We start from the raw sequence: 24,634 nt of genomic DNA on the forward strand, positions 1-24,634 counted from the left end.
GTCAAATGTCACTGTGAAGAAATTTCACTTATCTAACTCTATTGGCACTTATGAAAAAGTGAGTAAATTACTAAGGCAAGATCTTTCCTTAAGAATGTCATGCTTATACAAAATTCTTGTACATTCATTCCTGAATTTGGGTATTAACAAAGAATTTGTAAGATACCAAATAGGTTAGTCTATTTTGCAGTTTATTTCAAATTCTCTTGAATGTAATGGAACAGCCTTATTCCCTTTCTAATCTTTTGGGAATCCACCAGTGCTAAAAATTAATTAAAGGTATTATAAATTCCCTTGTTCCATGTAATCCCAAATCTCAATAATTTAAGTGCTTTCAGTTTATCTATCCTCACCTGATGATATTTGCTGGTAAATGTAACTATACGACAATGGCAATGATAGGCAGGGTTTGAAAATTTTTTCTGATGGATAACTAGTCACGTAAATATCTAACTCGTCAAATTTTAGCCTTCGTGTACTCTATCCATGGTTGTCTAATATAGCACAGTCGATGTCTTTATTCATGGATCTGATCAAATATAAGCTTCTGTTAATGCTATGGCATTTTAACTCTATATAACTACTGATGTCGAAGCAAATATAGGAATGTACCATTTATCTGACCTTCAAAGCAATGACCCTTCACAATTAACTAATTCTTGTATGTTAAATGACTTCTGGTAAAACACCATGTATTGTACTTCAGTTATTAGAACTCGCCATTCTGATAATCGAAGGGTCGGTAAACTGAATATTACTTAACTACTTATATATTAATTATGTTTATCAGTCTGTGAAGAAAAAATTCATGCATTTTGTGATACAAGGCCATTTATTATTAATAATATTATTTATTGCTATGCTTTCACTTCTAACACTTATATGTCTTGCACTGCTTAAAAAAAAAAATTCTTTTCTGTCATCTGTAAGCAAATGTTGAAAACATTCAGTATCATAAAACCTTTCAATAAAATAAAGCTTTCAGGTCAGTGCATTTCTGGATTCTGACAGGCTCTGAAACACTGTTGGATGGATAGAGCCAGGATGTGACATGACACAACAGGAACTCAGAAAACAATCAAAAACAATGAACTTAGAATCAATACAATGAATAATATTTTGGGAAAATAAATATTTCTTTCTCAACTTTCTAAATTTCAATATCCAATGTTAATGGTTCATATTCTGCATATTTTATCAATGCGTAAGAAATAGGCTAATCGCTGTTGTCCAATGCACATGTACATTACCACATCACAATAACCTGTTTACCTTGTGGTAAGACTAAATGCATTATGAGGATAAAATGATACACACATATTCTATTCTCCCATTAGTCATATTCCATTACGAGAAAATTATAATTGAAAAAATATACAAAAACTATTTATGACAAAAAATAGAACTAGTATTACATAAATAAAACTGGCACTTAAAACTCCTTTTCTGACCCCCTCCTTCATCTACTAAAAATTCTCACGTCATGGACAAACAGATGACTGCATTTTTCAAGCCCTGCAGACAGGTTATAGATTTTGCAATCTCCTTCTCTCGTGCACACATGTGTGGGTGCTAATTCCAAATTCCTTTCCTTTTTTTTCCCTAATACATTTTGTCATCATCACCATCAAATTCCTGACATGCACCCTCAAGGGGTGTACAGGATATGATAGTACTACATGAAAAATTTACATCTTTACTAACTTCCTAACTACAATTTTCCTGCAAATCAGTCTGTTAGTTGTCAAAACTCCAACATTATCAGATTTCATATTTCTATCGTCTAACGCACTTTGTACCGTATCAATCCACCTATATCTTGGTCCTCTTCTGGGTCGTTTTCCTGCCAACCTGGAAGAGAACACTTGCTTTGCTAATCTTTCCTCCCCCATTCTATTTAAGTGACCATACCACCTGAGATTAGCTCTGCTAACACATTCCTGGATGCTGCCAATGTCTAGTTCTTTCCTAATATCCTCGTTTTTAATATGATATTCCCATTGATGCCATCTGTTCACACCTCTAATCTTTCTCAGGATTCTCATACCTGTGGTCTCTAGTCTTTGGTCAAGTGTTTTACTTCTGACCCAGCTCTCAGATCCAGAAGTTAAAACTGGTTTGAACACTGTCTTGTATACAGCTAATTTAGTGTTCCGACTAATTTCTCTCTTATTCCATATGAATTTATTCAATTGAATTCCTACCATACCAGCTTTGTTGATTCCGTTGTCTATTTCCATATTTAATTTACCATCTTCAGTAAAAATCGTGCCTAAGTAGCTGAAATGTTTTACTTGTTCCACAGGTTCTCCATTCACAACGCAGTTGATATTTTCAATGATTCTTCCTATTTTCATTGGCTTTGTCTCTTTATTGCTGACCTTCATACCATATCTATTACAACAGTTATTCGATTTAGCCAGGGAATCTTGCAGACTTGTAGCGGATTTATTTAGAAGTATAACATCGTCCTCATAAAGCAAAGAGCTGACATTACCATCTCCAATTTTGATATCATGTTTAATACCACTTTCTTTCATTAATGTGATCCATATAGATAATGAATAACAGAGGGGATAATGTACATCCTTGTCTCACACCAGATTTAATATTAAACCATCTTCCTGTACTTCCTTCAATTCTAACTGCTGACTTACAACTCAAATAAAGACTAAGTATTGCTTGATATAATGCCCCATTGACACCATATAACTGCAGCGTATTGAATAGCTTCTCTCTTGGACCTTGTCATATGCCTTTTCCAAATCTACAAAACTTAAATACGGATCTTTGTTATATTCCCATGATTTCTCCACTATTTGTCGTAAAGTGAAGATCTGATCTTGACAGCCTCTATTTGACCTGAATCTAGCTTGTTCTTCATCCAGCTTTTCTTCCACAATTCTTCTCAACCATTTCTCAAGTATACTTGCATATATATCTTACCAGGGACACTCAGTAGGGAAATACCTCCGTAATTCTCACATTCAGTGCTATTTCCCTTTTTATATATGGGTACTATGAGACCTCTACTCCAATCATCAGGAATTCGTCCCTCTGTCCAGGCATTCTGAACTATGCAGACTATGCAGTGCAGCCACTGTAAGACTTTTATACCACCATACTTCAGCATTTCAGGTCGAATATCATCTACTCCTGCTGCCATTCCACATTTCAAGCCTTTGATGGCTTTTTCTACTGACTGTATGCCTGTTGAGTGTTTTTTACCACTGTGCTATCACTGCTTGTTTCATTTAGCAATATTTTGAAGTAATTACTCCATACTTAAACGATATTTTTTTCTCCAGTTTTCATGTCACCTTAATCATCTCTAATTCCTTTTACAACACTCTTTCCTCCATTTCTGAGCTTCTTCAACAACCTCCAGAATATCTTGCCACCTTCTTGATATTTATTTTCTATGTTCTTGCCAAAGTCCTCCCATAACTTTTATTTGGCTACTTTTACGCAGTGTTTCGCTTTCTTACATTTGTCTCTGTATTCTCTAAGAGCAAAAGCTGACTTATTTGCCAGGAACTTTTGATATGCTTTCTTCTTTTCCTTCACTGCCTCTTTAACTTCCTGTGTCCATTCTGATTTTTCTATCTTTGCAGACCTCACCACATGCTGCTCTGGCTGAATCGATCAGCAAGGCATGCCACTGTATCTCCAAACCTGTTCTGTTCTCAAACTCTTTTATTTTTTCTTCAATAATCTTTGTGTATTTAAGTCTACAGTTTACATCTAAGAACTGCTCAACTTTTATTCGCTTTAAAACTTTCTTACATGTTATTCTTTTCAATATGAAATTCAATTTTATCCTCCTCAAGACTAAATAGTGATCACTTCCAATTTCAAATCCTCTCTACACCCTTGTGTCCTGCACCAGGAAGAAAACATCACTATCAACAATAACATAGTCAATGAGACTTTTCTTATTCCTAGCCTCTTCTCTCCATGTGAATTTGTGCACATTTTTATGTTGGAACATGGTGTTAGTAATAACCAGTCCATGTCCTGAGCAGAAATCCAACAGATATTTGCCATTATTATTAGCTTTTCTCCAAATTTTCCCAAAATATTTCTGTGTCTCACAATCATTTCCTACTCTGCTATTTAGATCCCTAACAAGGACCAACTTTTCCTTTTTCATTGTGTCAGTTGCTTTTTCTAAAGCCTCAAAGAATTCCTCCACTTCTACCTTAGTAGAACCTTCTGTGGCACCATAGGCACAAATAAGTCTCATTGTCCAGTTCCCCATTCTCATATTTGCCCACATTACTCTACTTGAGACTGACTGCCATTCAAGAAGATTAGCCTTGTATTTTGTGTTGAATACTATGGCTACTCCTTCTTTTCCTTGATTGTCATTGCCTGAATATAACATTTTGTATTTATTGCTCAGAAAGATCTCACCAGTTTTTGTCTTTTTTGTTTCAGTCACCCCTATTATGTTGATCTGGTACTTATCTAATTCCTCAGCTAGCTCCATTTCTTTGTCATTCAGGATTCTTATGTTGATAGTACTGATCTTTAACTCTGGTGATATTGAGTTGGTTGTGCTTTCAGATTTGTTCCAGTAGATGACTTTTCGCTGTTCGCCCTGGTTCCCTGGCGAAAACAACAGGGGGCCTGGTTTAACTGGTTGATGCCCCAGCCGACATGAAATTTTGTCATGTTGTACCATAATTTTGTATATTGGATTAAGCCAATAAGAATACAATTTGGTCGGCTAAATCCCAAATTGTCAGCCCATCCTCGTTCGTTCGGTATCCGCGTAGATACCCAACAGGGTGCACCACGAGAAGGTGAGGATTGGACATTAGGTCAGAAGCCCTGGTCGGTTCTCCGCATTCCTTTAAAGGCTATGTGGAGGTCTCCTCTCAGTTATACAGCTTTAATACATTTTTGTTATGGTTAAATAATCCATTATACTTATTTATCCTAAAGTCATTCACAGTTTATTTGCCTTTATATTTCATTTTCACATTCTTATGCTTTCCCATGCTATTAGTTTCGAGCTCAATACTTACTGATATCATGCCAAACCTCCAAAATCTTGTTGGGTGCAATTCATTTGCTATGACTAGAGATACTCTTTCCACACATAATCTCTGCTATGAAAATACTAACTTGTCAAAATCTATACTGTGCCATGTCTTCAAATACATTGGTCGAGTGGTTAGTGTATCCGCTCTCCAGCCAAGAAGCTGAGGGTTCGAATCCCACTGTGTGCATGGATGTTTGTGATTGTCTGTGAAAATACTAGTGGTGGTGGTCAGTGGTAGATGGTATAGATCAGTGTTTCTCAAATTGTGGTATGCGCACCCCCAGGGAGTAGGTGGCAATTTTCAGCTATGCATTATTAACACATGGAATCATTATATTTCTCAACAAATAGTGCAATTAGAGACAACGGTTATAAAAAGAGCACTAATTAATGAATCACATCTTCCCTCCAACAGAAACTGCTGTGTAGACTCGAGCAAAACCATATGTTACCAGTGCAACATATGATTTTGCTTGACACCACCCCATTGTGAACATGTTAAAACTAAGAAATATATAGTGAATGTGTTTCAGATATTATGGAATTCAGTTGAAGAGAATTAGCATTTCAACTCAACTGTTGAAATGCTAATTTGTCTTTGGTTCGTGCGATCTTTTGTTAATACCGCACCAATCATATGCACTTCTTCATAGCTGCTCAACGTATCTTAAGCCTTGTAAATTACTGGTAATTTTTGCTTGAAAGAATGGGAAAGAAGATGAAGTTATTTGGGTAGATGATTCTGATGATACACACAAGGAAACTGTTCTCGATGCCTAAAGTAGCGATAGTGAGTAGGAGCTTCTTGTTAAGGATTGTATTCTCGTAAGCTTTCAGTTCAACTTATAAATCTCTCAATTTCTACAAGCATCTGGCTTTCAAATAATATTGGATCTAGTATTCCATTTTGCCTATGTAATTTTACATCGCTGAAATGAAGATTTATGGTTCTTTCTTTAGTAATTAACAACACTCCTCCTGCTTTTAAATATAAATTTGGGATAAAACTTATAAATTCAGAATTTTGCTGAGTGCCACCTGATTGTGTTCTAAGTAAATTATTCCAAATCTTTTTGATATTCAGAATATGAATTCACTCTTTGTTCAGTACACATTGCATAGTTGCATTGGCAGGTAACAAGTTAAACTGAAGTCTGTCAGTAATGAGACATTTAAATGTCATTTAGAAGGGGGTTTATAGACAAACCTTACCATGATGGTAACATTTATAAATGAGATGTTTGGCATAACACATGTAAGGTATTTTAAAATGCCTCTTGAAAGTCACAAGAAGCATTTTAAATGATATGTATGCTAAACATTGGGAAAAAAATCTCTATGTCAACTACTTCTGTTTTGTTCTGAACACAAGACAAAAGTATGTGGAATGTGGGAAAAAAAAAAAAAAAATAAACGACACCAACCAGTTATAAATATAAATATATATATAAAACTTTAATGAATCACAACTAGTTTCATCTTTCAGTTTCAGTTCCGACTTCTTCAGGTGAGTAAGAAATGACTAAAAACTTACAAAAACGAATACAGTAAAAAAATTGGCTTTTCAGTTTAACACAAAAGAGTTAAAAAAAAATAGCAACAGTCATATTTGAATTAGAGACCGCGTGTCATTATTAGCGTGAGTTGATGTTGAGTGATAGCTGATTTCCGAGATGATGTTGAGTGATAGCTGATTTCCGCCAGTATTGGATTACTGCGCTATGGGAATCAGGCAAACTGTAACTTAGATTGCTGTCCATGTGCGAAGGATCCCGGACTATTTCTTCAGATTCTACAATGTGTCTTTCAAACCCATTATTGCATATCTTCATCCTGTTCTCCAAGAAATTAAAATGGGCAAAATGTACCAGGACATTTTGCAATTCATGTTAATGAAACCAAAAAAATCTTATGCGAGGACACAACCTATGTTTTTGAACTCTAGTGTCAGAAGTTAATGAGATTGTATGGTACATAAGTACTTAGACTTTAATTTTGGGGAACCACCCCCTCGATGTTTTAAATATCAGGGGATTACTCTATGCTATAGAATATAGACAAATGCCAAGGTAGAACTTATATGGTGGAATCACAAAACAGTGCTGTGGCTTTAAAACAGCTAAGAATCATCGACTCTATTATTTTGCGGCAATGCTTCAGGAGATCGTATATTATTATTACATATCTCTCGTTGCCCTATTTACACCACCACTCAAGTCATTTGTTCCCACTATCAATCATCTCATCCACCCTTTCACCTCTCTTAACTGCCAAAGCCAGCATTTCTATCGTTCCTCCTGGCAAACACTCCTCACGCATCCCATCTTGAACACCACAGATCATTGAGTCCCCATACATTATACCTCTTACCATTCCCTCTCTCCTATTGTTTCTATTTTCTCCTCTTCTTTCATTCCCACACCTCTCACCTACTGTTTCCATTATATTTAGGGAAAGCTAAATTTTGTTTACCCTTTTTTTTTTTAATCGTCATAAAAAAAAAAAATCCTAAAAATCTTCATTCGGTAACATATACAAATTGGTCATGTGATCCCAATCGATTTGGTTCTGACGCTCAGGTTCTTTTGTAGGAGATGTCACGTCTGTGTTCCTCAAGACATAGTGAAATAGATTTATCTGTCTGACCGAAATAAGGTCTACCACAGTCGCACACAACTTTATAAACACCTGGAAAATGTAGCTGGTTATGTTTTGATTTTGGGCGGCTCAGAAAGGAACGAAGCTTTGGTAGAGTGGTATAATTGGTTTTTATGTTGAATTTCTTCAAAATTCTAGCAATTCTTGAATAATGGATATTCTTCTTGTAACATCACTAAACGCTTGAGACAATGTCAACAACCTCGACAAGAAGAGGAATCCAACCCAATCACCCACATCCAGTTACCATATACAGGGTGTTCGGGATAAATTTGACAGTTTCGTAATGAAAAAGAAAATCTTCTTTGTATCTATTAAATTTAATGAATTGACAAAAAAACATTACAGGCAAAGTTAATTACAATACTATCAACAAGATTTACTCAAAATAACCACCATTAGCATCGATCACAGCTTCAATTCTGCTTCGGAACCTCGAACAAGCTGATGCTACAGTCTCCCTGGGAAGGGCCGCAAAAACTGTTTTAATTTTATCCATTAACTGGGCTTTTGTATTACTGGAAGTGCGATTGGTGTCTTTTTCAACTGCGCCCCATACAAAATAATCCATGGGGTTAAGGTCTGGGGAGTTTGGAGGCCAAACATTTGGACTGGTGAAGTCGTAGAAATTTTCAGACAACCATTTTTGACTTTTCCCAGAGGTGTGGCAAGGGGCCGAATCCTGCTGCCATACATACGGCCTACCATTGGCTACCCTTGTTATCCAGGGCTTGACTACAGTTAGCAACTCCACGAACAAAGCCCGAATTCCAATGCCAGGGTTCTTCAACACCTGTTCCTGCAGATTTGCGAGGAATTCTGCTGTACGAACGCAATCAGATCGTCTGCTAGGGATCTTTCTTCTTGCTACATCCTCGTAGTCACCATTGCAAGTCTCTAGTTCATGCCTGATTGTTTTTACTGTATTCAGGGAGCATTGGGCAGCAGTCGTAATATCCTTATTTTGATGGCGGGCACGAATCATCATGATACAAGTTATTCTCTTCCATGTTTCAGGTGGGTTCCAGCTATCCATCCTTTCTGACATCTTGTATATGAATGAAGAAGGGTCCAAACTTTTAAATGAAGAGAAGTGTGTGTTAATACATGTAACTTACGGAAAAATATAATTAATTATAAATATGTCAAATTTATCCCGAACACCCTGTATAAGCTCTTTGACCCCAAAACTTGCTAGAATTTTGAAGAAATTCAACATAAAAACCAACTATACCATTCTACCAAAGCTTCGTTCCTTTCTGAGCTGCCCAAAACCAAAACACAACCAGCTACATTTTCCAGGTGTTTATAAAGTTGTGTGCAACTGTGGTAGACCTTATTTTGGTCAGACAGATAAATCTATTTCACTACGTCTTGAGGAACGCAGATGTGACATCTCCTACAAAAGAACCCGAGCGCGAGCCCTCTCCAGTCATATTCTTTTCTCCGCCAACTCTAATCTTGAAGAGCATCAACACCAAATCGATTGGGATCACACGACCAATTTGTATATATGCAATGATGAGTTTGAAAGACGCATTGTAGAATCTAAAGAAATAGCCCTGGATCCTTCACACATGTACAGCAATCTAAGTTACAGTTTGCCTGATTCCCATAGTGCAGTAATCCAATACTGGCGCTCTAAAATCAGCTATCACTCAACATCAACTCATGCTAATAATGCCACGTGGTCTCTAATTCAAACATGACTATTGCTATTCTTCTAACTCTTTTGTGTTAAACTGAAAAGCCCGTTTTTTTTTTTATCGTATTAGTTTTTGTAAGTTTTTAGTCATTTCTTACTCGCCTGAAGAAGTCGGAACTGAAACTAGTTGTGAATCATTAAAGTTTTTTTATTATACTCCTTGGGTTCTAGTCAGTATAATTATTAATTCTAAATGTATACCTCCCGAGTCAACTCTAGTAACAACACAATGTATATATATATATAATAATTATTATTATTATTATTAACAATTTAGATTTATAAATGTAGATGATGAAAAAATAATAAATGAAGAATTAAAAAACAAGCAAAATAACTTTGTTTGCACATAACTCTAGAGGTCATTAAATGTACCAAAATGTGAATCCCACCACTGACTTGGCACAATTATTTTTAATTACCGTATATTATCACGTATAATGCAAAAAATTTATGGTAAAATATGCTACTTAAAGTTAGGGGTTCGCATTATATGCGGATCCTAAAAAATATAACATCTTATTAGACTTGCACACATAATATATACTACCTAATGCCTAAGCAACCAAATCTACTTGACCCACTTGCATTTGGCGACCGAGCGCGCATCGTATCTGCGCATAAAGCCAGTAATGTAAGTAGTGCTAATGATAGAGCACAGTTAGGTATATCGGTTTTAACCACAGTTCATTTTAAATATTATTCATTAAACAAACATAGCCTGAAAATGAGACAACAGAAATGTAAACGTTCATCTTTTGAAGTAGGATTTAAATTGCGTGTTGTGCAGTTTGCAGAAGAACATAATAACAGTGTTGCTATGAGAGAATTTGGTGTCAGCAAAAAAGACAGTCCTGAAAAAATCCCCAAAATGAAACTTGCCTGTCGTGGAGATGTAGCATCCTTTTCAGAACTCGAAGAGCTAAATGCATGGATTTTGACGCAACGACAAGATGGCATTTTAGTAACAAGAAATGCAATTCGTTTTCGAGCTCTACAGCTCAAGAATGGTAAATTCAAGGACACACCAGGTATTTCATCTTTTCTTGTTTCGCCTGGGTGGTGCAACAGATTTATGGAACGCAAAGCATTAACATTACGACACCGAACAAAAATTGCACAGAAGTTACCAAAGCAGCTTGAAGAAAAAGTGCAGTCCTTCCATAAATTTATCATAAAATTACGGAAGTGTCATGGATATGAACTTTCCCAAATTGGCAATGTGGATGAGACGCCCATGTACTTTGATATGCCTGGAAATCGAACAGTAAACTCAGTTGGTGAAAAGGGTGTATTCATAAAAACAACAGGATATGAAAAAACACATTTTACAATTGTTCTAGAATGCATGGCAGACAGAACCAAATTAAAGCCGACAGTGATATTTAAAAGGAAGAAAATTCCGAAGCATATGAAATTTTCACCAGGTGTAATTGTTCGTGCCAATCAGAAAGGTTGGATGGACGAAGAAGGTGTACAATTCTGGCTGGATCAAGTATGGAACATACGTCCAGGTAGCTTGTTACGTCAACAAAGCATGCTGGTCTGGGATATGTTCTGGGTGCATTTAACGGAGGCAAGCAAAGAGAAAGCATGTGAGCTACGTACAGACCTAGCAGTCATACTGGGTGGTCTAACTTCTGTTTTGCAGCCGCTTCAATAAGCCATTTAAAGATCACTTACGTGAAAAATGGAGAGAATGGATGTCATCTGGTTTGGTGAAGATGACAAAGGGTGGGAATTTTCAGAAGCCTGGGATTCGATACCATCTGAAATGATTCAACGCTCATTTCTTAAATGTGGAATAAGTAATTCAATGGATGGATCCGAAGATCATGTCATATACGAAAGCGAGGATGACACACAACAAAATGGAGAGCATGAAGACGATGATGACAACTGCTACACTGATGACGCAATCCCTACAGATGAATTTATAAATGAAATGTTTGATGACTCAAAAGATGAAGAATTTAAAGGATTTTGACATTTTCTTTTAAAATAAATATTTCTTTCGTTAATTCATATTGCATTATTTATAATGTTATGGAACAAGATTAACAGATTGCATTATACATGGACATGGCATTTTAGGGCTAGTTTTCAAACAAAATTTCTAGTTCGCATTATATGCAAAAATATACGGTACTATTGTTATTAGGATAAGCACAGAAGTGAGCAAAGTAAAGTGTTCATTATGGGGTTTAATGGAATATATACAGCACATAAATAATTAAATGTTTATTAACTCCTATATTTCATCTCAGTCACTGAGACATCGTCAAAGAAACAGTATTAAAATTACAAAATACACAAATTTGTACAAACACTAAGTGAAAAAGATTAGACTGAAAGCTTTCAGTCTAATCTTTTCCAATTAGTTATGTGCAAATTTATGTCTTTTTGTAATTTTAATACTGTTTTCCTGAAGGTGTCTCGGTGCCTGAGATGAAATATGGGAGTGATTAAACATGTTATTTAATTATTCATATGTGCTGCATTTAATTCCATTAAACTCATAATGAGTTCAAACCAGTATATAAATCTAAATAGACAACTTTAAAAGTTAATCTGAGTACAAGACAGTTTTGAAATAAGAGTGTAAGCCATCATGTTTGTGGAAATTAAAGTCAGAAACTAAAACTTACATTGAATAATTTTAATAGTTGTAAAATGTGATGTAAAAAGCACCCCCTTAGTGTAACTGGAAGAACATTGGGTCATTGTGCTCTTCAATTGGAAAAGACCTAAGTTCGATTTTCATCATGACGAGAGGAATTGTTATATGGACTTTTTCAAATGAAAGTGAGTTAGGCGATCTCATAAGGAGGTAGCAGGGTTTTTCATTCCACACACAGGCAAATCAGCCACGAGAACACAAGAAATTTGCAGACAAAAAAAATACAGTTGATGGTGGTAGAAGACAACATTATGTGTTGATGGTAATAGTGTACGGATTAGATAAGGTAGATGGTGGTTTGTGAATATTGGAGTAGAATGCTCTCCCATGATGAATCCTTGGACTCTTTGGAGGTGTTGTAATAATAATAATAAAAATTTTTCACCTTAGTATCCAGGGCATCTTCAGTATATTAACAATGGAAAATTAAAATGCAAATAACAATATTATTTTAAACCCTCAGATGTTTCTGACCAAAAGGTTAATATGGTACTGTACTTATGAATACACTATAAGTACTAAAACTCCCAAAATGAGCAAGAGTCAACCTTCTGATTTAACATTTATGGATGACTTCAATACCTTTCAAAAATTTTAAAAAAGATACCACACCATCCTATAGCTTTATGGCTACACTGTGATATTCTTGGATTTTGCTAAAGCATCTGACAGGATACCACATGATGATCTGTTAAATAAATGGGAACAAACAGGGATGGATAGGAGGATGAGTATCAGACAAACATCAAAGGTTAAGCAAGTGCCAGCCTAAATAGAAGAGTGATTAGCTTACCCACTTTCCAACCAACAGGCAGTGGATTCAAATTCACCATGGACATTGTGTTTTTTTTTTTTCGAGATGAATTTCATTGCTGGGTGTGAGACCATGGCTCTACTTACTGGAAGCCTGAAGCAGCTTGAAAAATATGAATGTTTGGTCTCTAAAGCAGGGTTTCTAGACTAGGTAAAAAATAAATTAAAAATATACACACACACACAAAAAAATCTTTTGTCTACCCAATGTACAAATATATGGTATAAAATGTACTATATTTGCATATAACTTTTCGTGGGTGAAAACAACAAAAAAAAAAGTGAGAGGCAGTGTGCCCCAAAGGCCCAGTTCTAGGTTCACCGCTGTTTAATCTACACATGTATCATACTGGAAGTAATTTTGATTATTATTACATGACACTTCCAGAGAGTACAAGGACTCATTGTGGGAGGGCACACTACTCTACTTCGTGAAATACATTTCATCTTCTCCACTACTACTTAATTCTCCAGCTATGACACTACTACATCAATGCCATTTATCGCCCATCATCACCAACAACAGTATTTTTTGTCTGTAAATTGCATGTGTTCTGAAGGCTGATTTGTCTGTACTTTGGAGAGTAATATTCAATTGTTTGCTAATCAAAGTCGAGGAGGGCAACAGTAAATATAAGAGATATAGAAATCCTCAAGATGAGTTTTATAAGCTGACATTGTGGACAAAGGATAATGGTTTTGCTTTCAATGTGACAAAATGCAGAGTTATGGACTTTAGATTGAAAAGATCTGAATCTATATATTATATTGATGGGATTCACTCTTGGAAAATGATGAGGTTAGGAATTTTGGGGTCATGGTTGACAGGGAACTGAAATTTAGAGGCCATATTCCTTTTACTGGCAAAGAGTACTTCGATGCTTAAAAACAGTAGGGTGAAAAAGTTATCATTATTATTATTATTCAGGCCTCCAAGGAGTCAAAAGACTCATCGAGGGAGGTCCTTCCTAAGACATAAAGTCTGTCAAGACTCATCGAGGGGAGGTCCCCCCCTGAGAAACACAAAGTCTATCATACCACTCTTTAAACTCACTGACCATTCTCGAATAAAACTTTCACATTTGACGTCCGTATGGTCACTGTCGTACCTCACATGGTTTTGGCAATGATGTTTGGCAATGTTAGAATAAGTGACAGGGACACAGATTCCCTTTCCCACACAAAGTTTGTAGGACAATCACAAACATCCATGCTCACGGGGGGAATCGAACCCGCAGCCTCTTGGATGGACACGGTCACCACCCGGCCAACCAGGCCAATATTCTCTATAAAGCTTTGATATATCTACACCTAAACTATTGTTATAAAATTTGGTTGCTTTCTTGGAATTGTGTAAGTTGTAAAAAAGAATAAAGGCAAGAGACCATGATGGTTTCAGGTTTTTGGAATGCTTTGAATGAGGACAGGTTGCAGATTTGTGGGTTACAAAAATTGGTTGATAGAATGAAGGAAAGAGATATGGTAGAAACATATAAGCTAGTAAAAAGATTTTATGGTATGGATGTAGGGAAAATTTTTCAATATGTGGCAGGAAGGAAAAGAATAAGAGATCATCATTTAAAATTGAGTAAAAGTGTTGTTAATAGGGTTGTAAGGTTTAGGTTTTTTTGCTCTGAAGGTGAATGAGTGAAATAGGTTGCCTAAGGCTGTTGTCAGTACTTAGTAAATCAGTTTAAGGAGAGGTAATGATAGGTATTGTGCACTTCTCACAGTGGGTCTTTTTTTGAAACAGTGTGGGGAAGGAGAGGATTATGAGAGGTATAATGTGAAATGGTTGATGTGGGTTTCTACAATGCGTCTTGGACTCCATGCAGATACCTAATTAATAACAATCAACATACAGCTTTCTCAAATTTATCCTGATCCCAGTTCAATGTTTCAGGAATATTAACATTTTCTTGTACAGCACTTATTATAATTCTCATCATCTATCATTCTGTTAATATGAATAATATTTTATGGGTTAAAAATTACCAATGAGACAATTTTTCTGTTACTTTCTTCAAGCCCTCTGCTTTGTTATAAATATATATATATATAATTAAAATAAAATAAAATGATATTTTTATAAGTGCTTTAATATCTAGCAACCAAAACAGCATCGTATGGTCAAGTTAGGACTACTGGTCTCATGAGTATGCTGCTGAATGTTCACTGGGGGCCAATGAGGTGCTTAAGCCATTATACAATACAATCGTAATTTTAGGGGTGGACAAGTTCAACTGTTATTTAATTTAACGTTTACTGCAAAACATGAATAAGTTTCCGAGGAACAAACACTACTAGTATTTACGGTTACTTACTAGCCAACTGGAGAGGAATGTTATTCTCAATTTCTTCTTCACTAGCGTGAAGAGTAACGTTTATCCAAACCTTAAAACTATGTACATATGCTCGATTGATTATTATTCGTAATACTGTACTAGCAAGTAGTCATGCATTAAACAAACACCTATCGAAATGATAAGTTTATTCATCAGTTGTTTCTTGTTGAAAAATGTAACATGACAGACCATAACAAAAAATATCAACTTAAAAAGATATGATAAAATCTGGTGTGTGTATATATACATATATATACACACATCTCTCTCCATATATACATACATATATATATATATATATATATATATATATACAGAGAGAGAGAGAGAATTATGTATTGCGTACTGATTAGTTTTAGTTATTACGATGAAATACACACATTCGTAGATTCCTTATGAAACAAATAACAGCAAATATGTTCATATATTTATGAATTTCGATTACCACACTGCTAAAATAATACATAGGACATTCCAAGCAAACATACTTGTGGATTCATTGTAAACATCAACAACAAACAATTACTGGTTAGAATTTCAATTAAAAATTAATATCCGCATATACTTACTAAGGCGAAGAAATTAGTGTGGCAGTCCTCGAGACTGGCGCCGTTAGTAACAGAATTTGGATTAGTCATTGCCTCGCCATGATGAATAATTCTATAAGAATAAAAACAACAGCTTTAAGTAATTTCTAATGCCATGGATTTTTGTGTTTTTCTAATTCTTAACAAGAGTTCATCGTAACATGGCGACAGCTATGGCGGATAGGAAAAACAAGGCGCTTAAGTGACAGTACTATCAATTGGATAACATATGTCACGTGTTAAATACTCCGTAATAAATATGGCCGCTTCCAGTAACTGGTGGTGGGATTATTATTTTTGATGTTATGTTGTAGTAAATATTTAACCGAATGAAAATGGGATTATCTTTGGACTGGATAGCATGTATAGAACTATTGCTTATTATCATAGCAATACATATCTTATCAATACGGTATGTCTTTACCTATATTGCAGTGAGAATAAAATATAGTAAATGAAGAGTCCTAAATTCGAACAGTAAAGTCAGATAAAAATCTTATCCTTCTTATCTAAGCAAAAGGCAAACTAAAGTCTGTGGCAGCGAAACAGAAATTTAACATATCGTCTCGCACTATACTCGCTTTATTTTTAGCAAATTCTATCTCTTATTGAGTACGAGTATTTGTTCATTCGTTATAGTGTTTATAAAGTTTTGAGCAGTTTTTGATTCTCATCATCAGGTCCAACCCAAATACCTTCTATTCATGAGTACTTTCCATGGATCCAATAACCGTAGGTGTCCGATGCACTTTTCACATTCTTTGCTGTTTCTCTCTGTTTATTGCCAGCGAACTCTTTCCACACTACATCATTTACGCATTCTCGTCTTGGCCACCCCATCTTTTAATATTTTATTAAGTTCATTGTACCAAACATCAAGCTTTTTATATCTCTATTGTTATATATCCAAAAAGCTTATGCTTCCTTTGAATTATTTTCTGCATTAAATTATCTTTGCAATTTACTGTTTTATACTGCTTTCTTGGAGAAAGTTGTGAGGGATCCGTATACAGCATTGGGCAGATGAGGGTAATGTTATCTGTGAGAATCAACATGGATTTGTGAAAGGACGCTCTTGTTTTAGCAATATGCTAGCCTTTTATAATAAAGTTACAAGAACATTAGATGAGGGAAAGGCATATACTGCAATTTTCTTAGACTTGGCGAAGGCATTTGACAGGGTGCCACATGATAAGCTGATATTTAAGTTGCAGCACATGGGTCTGGATGTCAGATTGGTCAACTGGATTCAGGATTGGCTGTCTGATAGGTATCAGAGAGTTGTGTATGGTGGAGCAGTTTCCAGGAGGCAGAGGGTTACAAGTGGGGTCCCACAGGGCTCAGTACTAGGACCTATATTGTTTAACCTTTATATCAATGACATAGCCAGTGGATTGCAGGGGGATATTCAGTTGTTTGCGGATGATGCGAAGCTGGGAAGGATTATTAGTAATAGTGCAGATGTGGTAGCCCTGCAAGAGGATTTAAAAAAGCTAGATAGATGGGCAAATGAATGGGGGTGTCAGTTTAATGCAGCAAAATGTACGGTCTTGAGGTTTGGGAAACATCGATGGGATGCTGCATACTCTATGGGAGGAGTTCTACTGGAGGAAGTAGGGGAGACGAGATCTGGGGTTGATGATTGATAGAAACCTGAAGTTTAGGGGATATATTGCAAAGATGGTGAAGGTAACACAGAGGATTGCTGCTATTATGAGAAGGACACTGATCTGCAGAGATAAGAGGGTTATCATTCCGTTGTATAAGTCTCTGATCAGACCACACTTGGACTATTGTTCTCAGATTTGGTCCCCAGGATTTGAAGGGGATAAATTAACTGTGGAAAGGATACAAAGACGGATGACAAAGATGGTTTCAGGACTGTACAAGGATAGTTATGAGGATTGGCTGAGAGAATATGGACTGCAGAGTTTGGTGGATAGAAGAAGGAGAGATGATATGATTGAGACTTTTAAACTGTTGAGAGGTGGTTACAGGGTTGACACTGGGGAGTTCTTTCGCTTGGTTGATCAGCGGGAAGGAGTGATGACAAGAGGCCATCCCTGGAAGTTACGAAAGGAAACTGTGAGCAAGAGGGTAAGGAGTGGTTTCTTTGTGTGGAGGTGGTTGAGCCGTGGAATGCATTGCCTGATGGTGTGGTGGGAGCGAGAACGGTCAGTGAGTTTAAAGAGTGGTATGATAGACTTTGTGTTTCCTTGGGGTGCCTCCCCTCGATGAGTCTTGACAGACTTTATGTCTTAGGAAGGACCTCCCTCGATGAGTCTTTTGACTCCTTGGAGGCCTGAATAATAATAATAATAATAATAATAATACATGGAAAGTACTCATGAATAGAAGGTATTTGGGTTGGACCTGATGATGAGAATCAAAAATAGTCACTGTTTCATACAGTTCATTTGTACCAAATTTTTGCACCTATCCATTCTGTAGAATCTTTCTATAACATGATCTTTCAAAAGTCAAGAGTCTTTGACCGTGTATCTTAAACTATAAAGAGCTCTTGTGAATATGCCTCAGTTTTGTGGTAAGACTCAGATTACTTTTCCATATCATATTTAGAATGCCAGCCTGGTTGGCCAAGTGGTTAGCATGTCCGCTCTCCAGCCAGAAGGCTGTGGGTTCGAATCCCACCATGGGCATGGATGTTTGTGATTGTCTGTGAAAATACTAGGGTGGTGGATGGCGTTGGTGATGATGAGAGATGTAGAGTGGATGCCCTCCCTTGATGAGTCTTAAGACTACCTGGAGGTGTTGTGTAATAAAAATATTTCCATATTTGTTGCCTGTTAGTATACATCTGCATTTGTTATCTAATATCTTATCTCTCTTTGATGGCTTAAATCGTGATCATGTTGCACCCTAGAAACATGAAGTTTCCAACCTCTTCCAGCTCATGTCTGTTGTTGACATTTATTTGCTTTTTCATCCTCTTCACTCTGAATATCATAGTGTTTTATGTTCATTATACTCATATATCTTCTCTACTCAGTGGCGTAGCTAGAGAGGGGGTGGCATTTTGAACCTTTTTGAACTTTTACAGTTAATTCTAAAACGCAGTCTCGAGAACTCATTTCCAAATATTGTAATACTACTGTGAATTTTCCTCATGATTGCTGTAGGTGTTGCTAGTTGTGAGAGGAGTTTTTCTAAATAAAATTGATTAAGAATTACCTCCATTACTATGAAATAGACTTTGCCAATGTCATCAATGATTTTGCTAACAGAAAAGCAAGAAAAATAACATTTAAGAATGTTGAAATTAAAGTTTTACTTCAGAAATAAACATAGCGTTTTAATTTATTTCCCTCTACGTCATTTTGACTTTTTGTAGTATTTTTGGTATGTATTGAGAGGGGCGGCAAAAGCTCTAGCTACACCATTGTCCCTACTTCATTTTGTTTCAGCACTGATTTTTCTAGTTCTTCAATATTGACTGTCATCTGCAAATCATAAAATTATTGATTTTTGTACCTTGAATTGAAATTTGTCTTATATTCTCCTTTATGACATCCATTGTTCTTTCTAAAAGCATGATAAAGATGCTTGCTGATACTCAGTCTCCTTGTCTCATGCCTCTTGTCCAGACTCATTTTCATGTTACTCCACATTTCTTACAGCTGTCTATACATTATCATTGATACTCTGCAATAGATGTATCAGGTTCCTTTCCACTCCATAAGATTCAAGTATAATCCATGCTATTTTCGGATCTATAACTTTCAAATGTTTTCTGAAAGTCAACAAAGCAGGCTTGAATATTTTTATTATTACATAGAGCTTTCTCCACAATTAATCTTAACATAAATATTTGACGCACTGTATTCCTGTTTCTTCTAAATCTTGCTTGTTCATCATCTTGATTTTCTTCCATGATTTTCTTCAGTTATTTTTGTTGCACCCTTCGATTGGAAAAGACCTAAGTTTGATTCTCATTGTGATATAGGATTTTTCAATTGATGGTGAGTTAACTGATCTCATATCAATGAATCGGAGTGTTTTCTCATGGAGACTCTGGTTTTTCATCCTGCATATACAGACAAATCAACCTTTACAGACAAAAAATACTAGTTGTGGTGGGCAGTAGATGGTGTTGTGTGTAGATAATGATGGTAGTTGCAGTTTGGTGTAGTTCATGGAAGTAGCGGAGACGATGAGTTATGTGCCCTCTTTGTAATTTTCTCTCATGGCTTGTCAGAGCAATTGTTTTGTAGTTTACTTTCTAATATTTTCAGATACCATTTGTTGCTGTTTTAAAGTGTGAACATTGTGTGCTCAGTCATATGGATTGGTCAGAATAACTTCACTAATATTTCAGAAATGGCCAGAAAATGATTTGGTGAATTAAACATTATTATTAACCAGGCATCTCCATGGAGTCCAAAGACACATTGAGGAGGCTTATTATTCATGCATCACTTATATTATCTCTACTTAAACTAATTCACTAGCAAAGCCCTTCAGGTTATCTGTTTCACTCTTTCACGATCCTACAAGCAAAAAATCTAGTTCACATCTTCTGCTGTTATTATTAATTTCTTGACCATCATGAAGTCACACAACTCATTATGCGAGTTCAGTGCTAGTCAACACAAAAGTCTTTCATGCCTGTTGAAAGTGTTTCCATTTAGTTATGCTATAAATTAAAGATACCCAGAAATTATATTCTTGGTTAATCCTTTAACCAAGTGTAAGTAAACAAAATTTGTGCATGAAGTATCATCATGATTAGTCTACTTGTATATTATTATTATTACCCAAGACCCCATGGAGTCAAAGACTCATCTAGGAGGTCCATTTATCAAATACACAGCTCATCATACCGTGCTTTAAACACACTCAAATTCTCTGCAGACACCACACTCTCAGGCAAGGCATTCCAATCATTCACAACTCTGCATGAAAAAAACCTGCTTCTCACACCCTCTTTATACAGTTTCCAGGGATGACCTCTGGTTCTCCCCTGATCTCCCACTATTTTCTGTAGAACCTCTCCAGCATTGATCCTATAACAACCCCTTAATAACTTGTAGGTCTCTATCATATCTCCCCTCTTCCTCTGGTCCACCAGACTCTGCAAATTGCATCTTCTCAATCTTTCCTCATACTCGACATTCCAGAGGTTCTTAGTCAGTCGCCACTGGACCCTTTCCAACATCTCTTCATCCTTCTGAAAACCAGGTGACCAAATCTGGGCACAATAGTCCATGTTTGGCCTAATCAAAGCCTTATACAATGGAACAAGAATCTCCCTACTTCTACAAGTCAGTATCCCCTGCATCATTCCCAGAAGCCTTTGTGTTGTCTTCACAATTTTGGCTGAGTCCCCTAAATTTCAGATCCTTATCCACCCCCAGATCGCTTATTTCCTCCACCTCCAACAATATATCCTCACCAAGCATAAATTCTGTATCCCATTTTTGTTTTCCAAATTTTAAAACCTTACATTTTGCAACTTTGAACTCGCATCCCCATTTCCGTGCCTAATCACTCAATAAGTCTTTGTAAGGCCACAACATCTTTTCTACTCTTCATGGTTCATCCCAACTGTGCATCATCTGCAAACAGCTGAATATCCCCATTCAAATCTTCACCAATATCATTAATATACAAGTTAAACAGCAATGGTCCTAAAACACACCACTAGTAACTTTCCTTTTCCTGGATTTCCTGGATATAGAGGTTAGTGACTTTGCATCGGTTGTCTTAGCATCCCATAATGCAAAGCACATATCTTTACAGGCTTGTATACTGCTCTGCATTATGGGAAAGGTCATCATCCAGGCTGGTTTTGATCTTTATTGAGGTCTCATCAGTGGGAGCCAGACCTAGAAGAAATACCAAGGTTGAAGAAGTCATATATTTCACATATACAAGTAGTCCAAAAGGTGTCACACCTTATCATTAAAATGCTCTGGATTAGAGATGTTGAAAGTTTTTTCACTGCTATGTATGTTGTATATAATGCTGTTAATTTATGAGAACGGTCCTGCTGATGAGAAGACCTCAATGAAGGTCGAAAGTGGTCTGGATAGTTGTCCTTCCCGTAATTAGAGCTTTTTGCCTTTACTATAAAGTAACTGCCTTTACTTCATGTGCAAACTTTGTTTGCTTACACTTGGATAAAGGATTAAACCAAGATTATAGTTTCTTGTCATATTTAATTTATAGTATATCATATCATCCTTAAACTTTTCTACTGTTTGCACTTTCACCACCTTCTTAGGCAATGCATTCCATGCTCTCCATGCAAAAGACATACTGTGTCCTTTTGAAATTTCCAGAGATGGCCCCTTATTCGTTTTTATTTTAATTTTACTATATTAAAATTAATATAGTAATTTTAAAATTACTATATTCTTGTGAATATTACTATAATGTCAATAATATTATAGTGTGAATAATATTGTAATGTGAATATTACTATAATTAGAGAATTATAAATCAAGTGATTATGAAAAGCTGAGGAGTCAGCTTTCAGCAGTTCCATCGCATTAAGATTGTTGCAAGTTTTTCCACTTGGTTATAATATAAATTAAAGATACCAAGAAATTATATACTTGGTTTAATCCTTTATCCAAGTGTAACCAGGCACAAACAAAGTTTGTGGCTGAAGTATTTTCAGTACTGGGGGACAACTCGTGGTAAAGGTAGTATGACTTCACATCACTTGCCTTCAGTATCCTATAATACAAAGTACATCTCTTTGCAGTCATGCATTATGGGAAGGGTCACTACCCAGACTGGTTTCCCTGTTTAAGTGCAGGGTTACCACTCCAAAAACTCGTGCGATCACTCAGATCACCCAACAATGAGCGATCATTTAACTCAGTGGTAGCTCTGCTCAGTGACAGGCTCCCTTACCACCAAGCAGAACCGCTCATATTCCAGGAAAGGCATCAGCCAAGGAAGCACTAATACAGGCCACCCCAACGGATCCAAATCCCTGGACTCAAATGTTTCCTAAGGCAAACACCTCAAGGGAGCAAAAACTCTGCTTCCCCGGAATCAAACCACCAACCAGCTTCGACCTTCATTGAGGTCTCTTCAGTGGAAGTCAGATCCAGAGGTGATACCAAAGTTGAAGTAATGCAGAAGTCATATTTTTATATACGAGTTGCCAAAAGGTGTCTCACCTTATTATTAAAATACTCTGGATTAGAGATAGTTAGTTGTTGAAAGTTTTTCCATTTGTTTATACTATAAATTAAAGATACCAAGAAATTATATACTTGGTTTAATTCTTTATCCAAGTGTAAGCAAACAAAGGTTGTTGCACCTGAAGTATTTTCAGGACTGGGGCAACTCGTGGTAAAGGTGGTATTACTTTACATCACTTGCCTTAATATCCCATAATGCAAAGCGCACCTCTGGGTCTGGCTCCCACTGATGAGACCTCAATAAAAGTCGAAACCGGTCTGGGTAGTGACCCTTCCTATAATGCATAGTATTATACATGTCTGCAACAGATGTGCTTTGCATTATGGGATACTAAGGCAAGTGATGTGAAGTCATACCACCTTTACCATGAGTTGCCCCAGTCCTGAAAATAATTCAGGTGCAAACTTTGTTTGCTTACACTTGGATAAAGGATTAAACCAAGTATATAATTTCTTGGTATCTTTTATTATTATTATTGAGGCCTCCATGGAGTCAAAAGACTCATCGTGGGAGGTCCTTTCTAAGAAACACAAAGTCTATCATACCACTCCTTAAATGCATTGACCGTTCTTGCTCTCACCACTCCATCAGGCAATGCATTCCATGGTTCAACCACCCTCCATGCAAAAAAAACACTCCTCACCCTCTTTCTCACAGTTTCCTTCCGTAACTTCCAGGGATGGCCCATTGTCATGACTCCTTCCCGCTGTTAACCTAATCTTTAATTCATGGCATTAAGAATTTGGAGGGGAGAGATGTTGGTAATGCATTATAGGTGGTCAAGGGATGTTTGAAGAAAGCAGTATCAGAATGTACCCAGGGTCAGAAAGATAAATCAGGTAGGAGTTAAATAGATGAATAGCATCATTAAGCAGGAGATGCAGACAAAGAAAAAGTTGTGGGGAGAATATAAAGAAAAAGATGATCAGCATGCCCACGAGTAGTACAAAGCACAAGCAAGAAGGGTGACCTGTAAGATAAGGAATGCCAAAGATAATTATGAAAGAAAGCTAGCTGATGAAGCCGTAAGAAATCCTAAAAGAGTTCCTTCGCTATGTCACAAGTAATAGGAGGAAGGACTATAGAAGAATGATTTTAAAAAGTGCTGATAGTGGGGAAATAACAGAAACAAAACAAATAGTTGAATTAATGAGTGAGCATATTGCAGGGATGTACTATCTAGGTGGTGATATTGATGCTAGATGTGACATTGACTGATAGGAGAATAGAGGTTGAAGAAATGAAGGTGCTTAAAATATTGCAGAACCTCAATGTGGACATAGCCATGCGATTAGATTGCATGTTGGCCTGTGTATTTTGGGAATATACAAATGAATGATCCACTGCTCTGACCAAGCTGTTTAACTTTAGCCTAAGTACTGGGAAGGTACCAATGGAGTTGAAAGAGGGAAAATTGGTCATAAAGGAGCTCCAAGATAGAAGTCACAAATTATAGGCTAGTCAGCATCTCAAGAGTGGTGGTAAAGATATTGGAGAAATTTGTAAAAGACGGAGTTTAGGACTTATTGGATAGGAATAGGATTCTCCATATGGGACAACATGATTTTATTAAGGGTAGGTCTTGCCTTATTAATTTGCTTACTTTTTATAATTAAG

At 36.4% G+C, this 24,634-nt stretch overlaps 2 protein-coding genes across 2 annotated transcripts in view; one reads left to right on the forward strand and one right to left on the reverse strand.

Annotated features, from left to right (window-relative positions):
* LOC150095783 (mediator of RNA polymerase II transcription subunit 13-like) overlaps nt 1-15,992 on the reverse strand; it is a 237,279-nt gene extending 221,287 nt beyond the window's left edge. Inside the window, exon 1 of the mRNA XM_090409956.1 lies at nt 15,821-15,992. Coding sequence (XP_090266082.1) covers nt 15,821-15,889 — 69 coding nt within the window. The 5' untranslated portion in view covers nt 15,890-15,992. The remainder of the gene's footprint in view (nt 1-15,820) is intronic.
* A 134-nt stretch (nt 15,993-16,126) lies between these two features.
* hob (bridge-like lipid transfer protein family member hobbit) overlaps nt 16,127-24,634 on the forward strand; it is an 844,941-nt gene continuing 836,433 nt past the window's right edge. The window contains exon 1 of the mRNA XM_090409957.1: nt 16,127-16,250. Coding sequence (XP_090266083.1) covers nt 16,168-16,250 — 83 coding nt within the window. The 5' untranslated portion in view covers nt 16,127-16,167. The remainder of the gene's footprint in view (nt 16,251-24,634) is intronic.

This window comes from Typopeltis vanoorti, chromosome 20 (assembly GCF_054136105.1).
Source record: "Typopeltis vanoorti isolate ZY-2024b chromosome 20, IOZ_Tvanoo_1.0, whole genome shotgun sequence".
In the NCBI taxonomy this organism is placed as follows: Eukaryota; Metazoa; Arthropoda; class Arachnida; order Uropygi; family Thelyphonidae; genus Typopeltis; species Typopeltis vanoorti.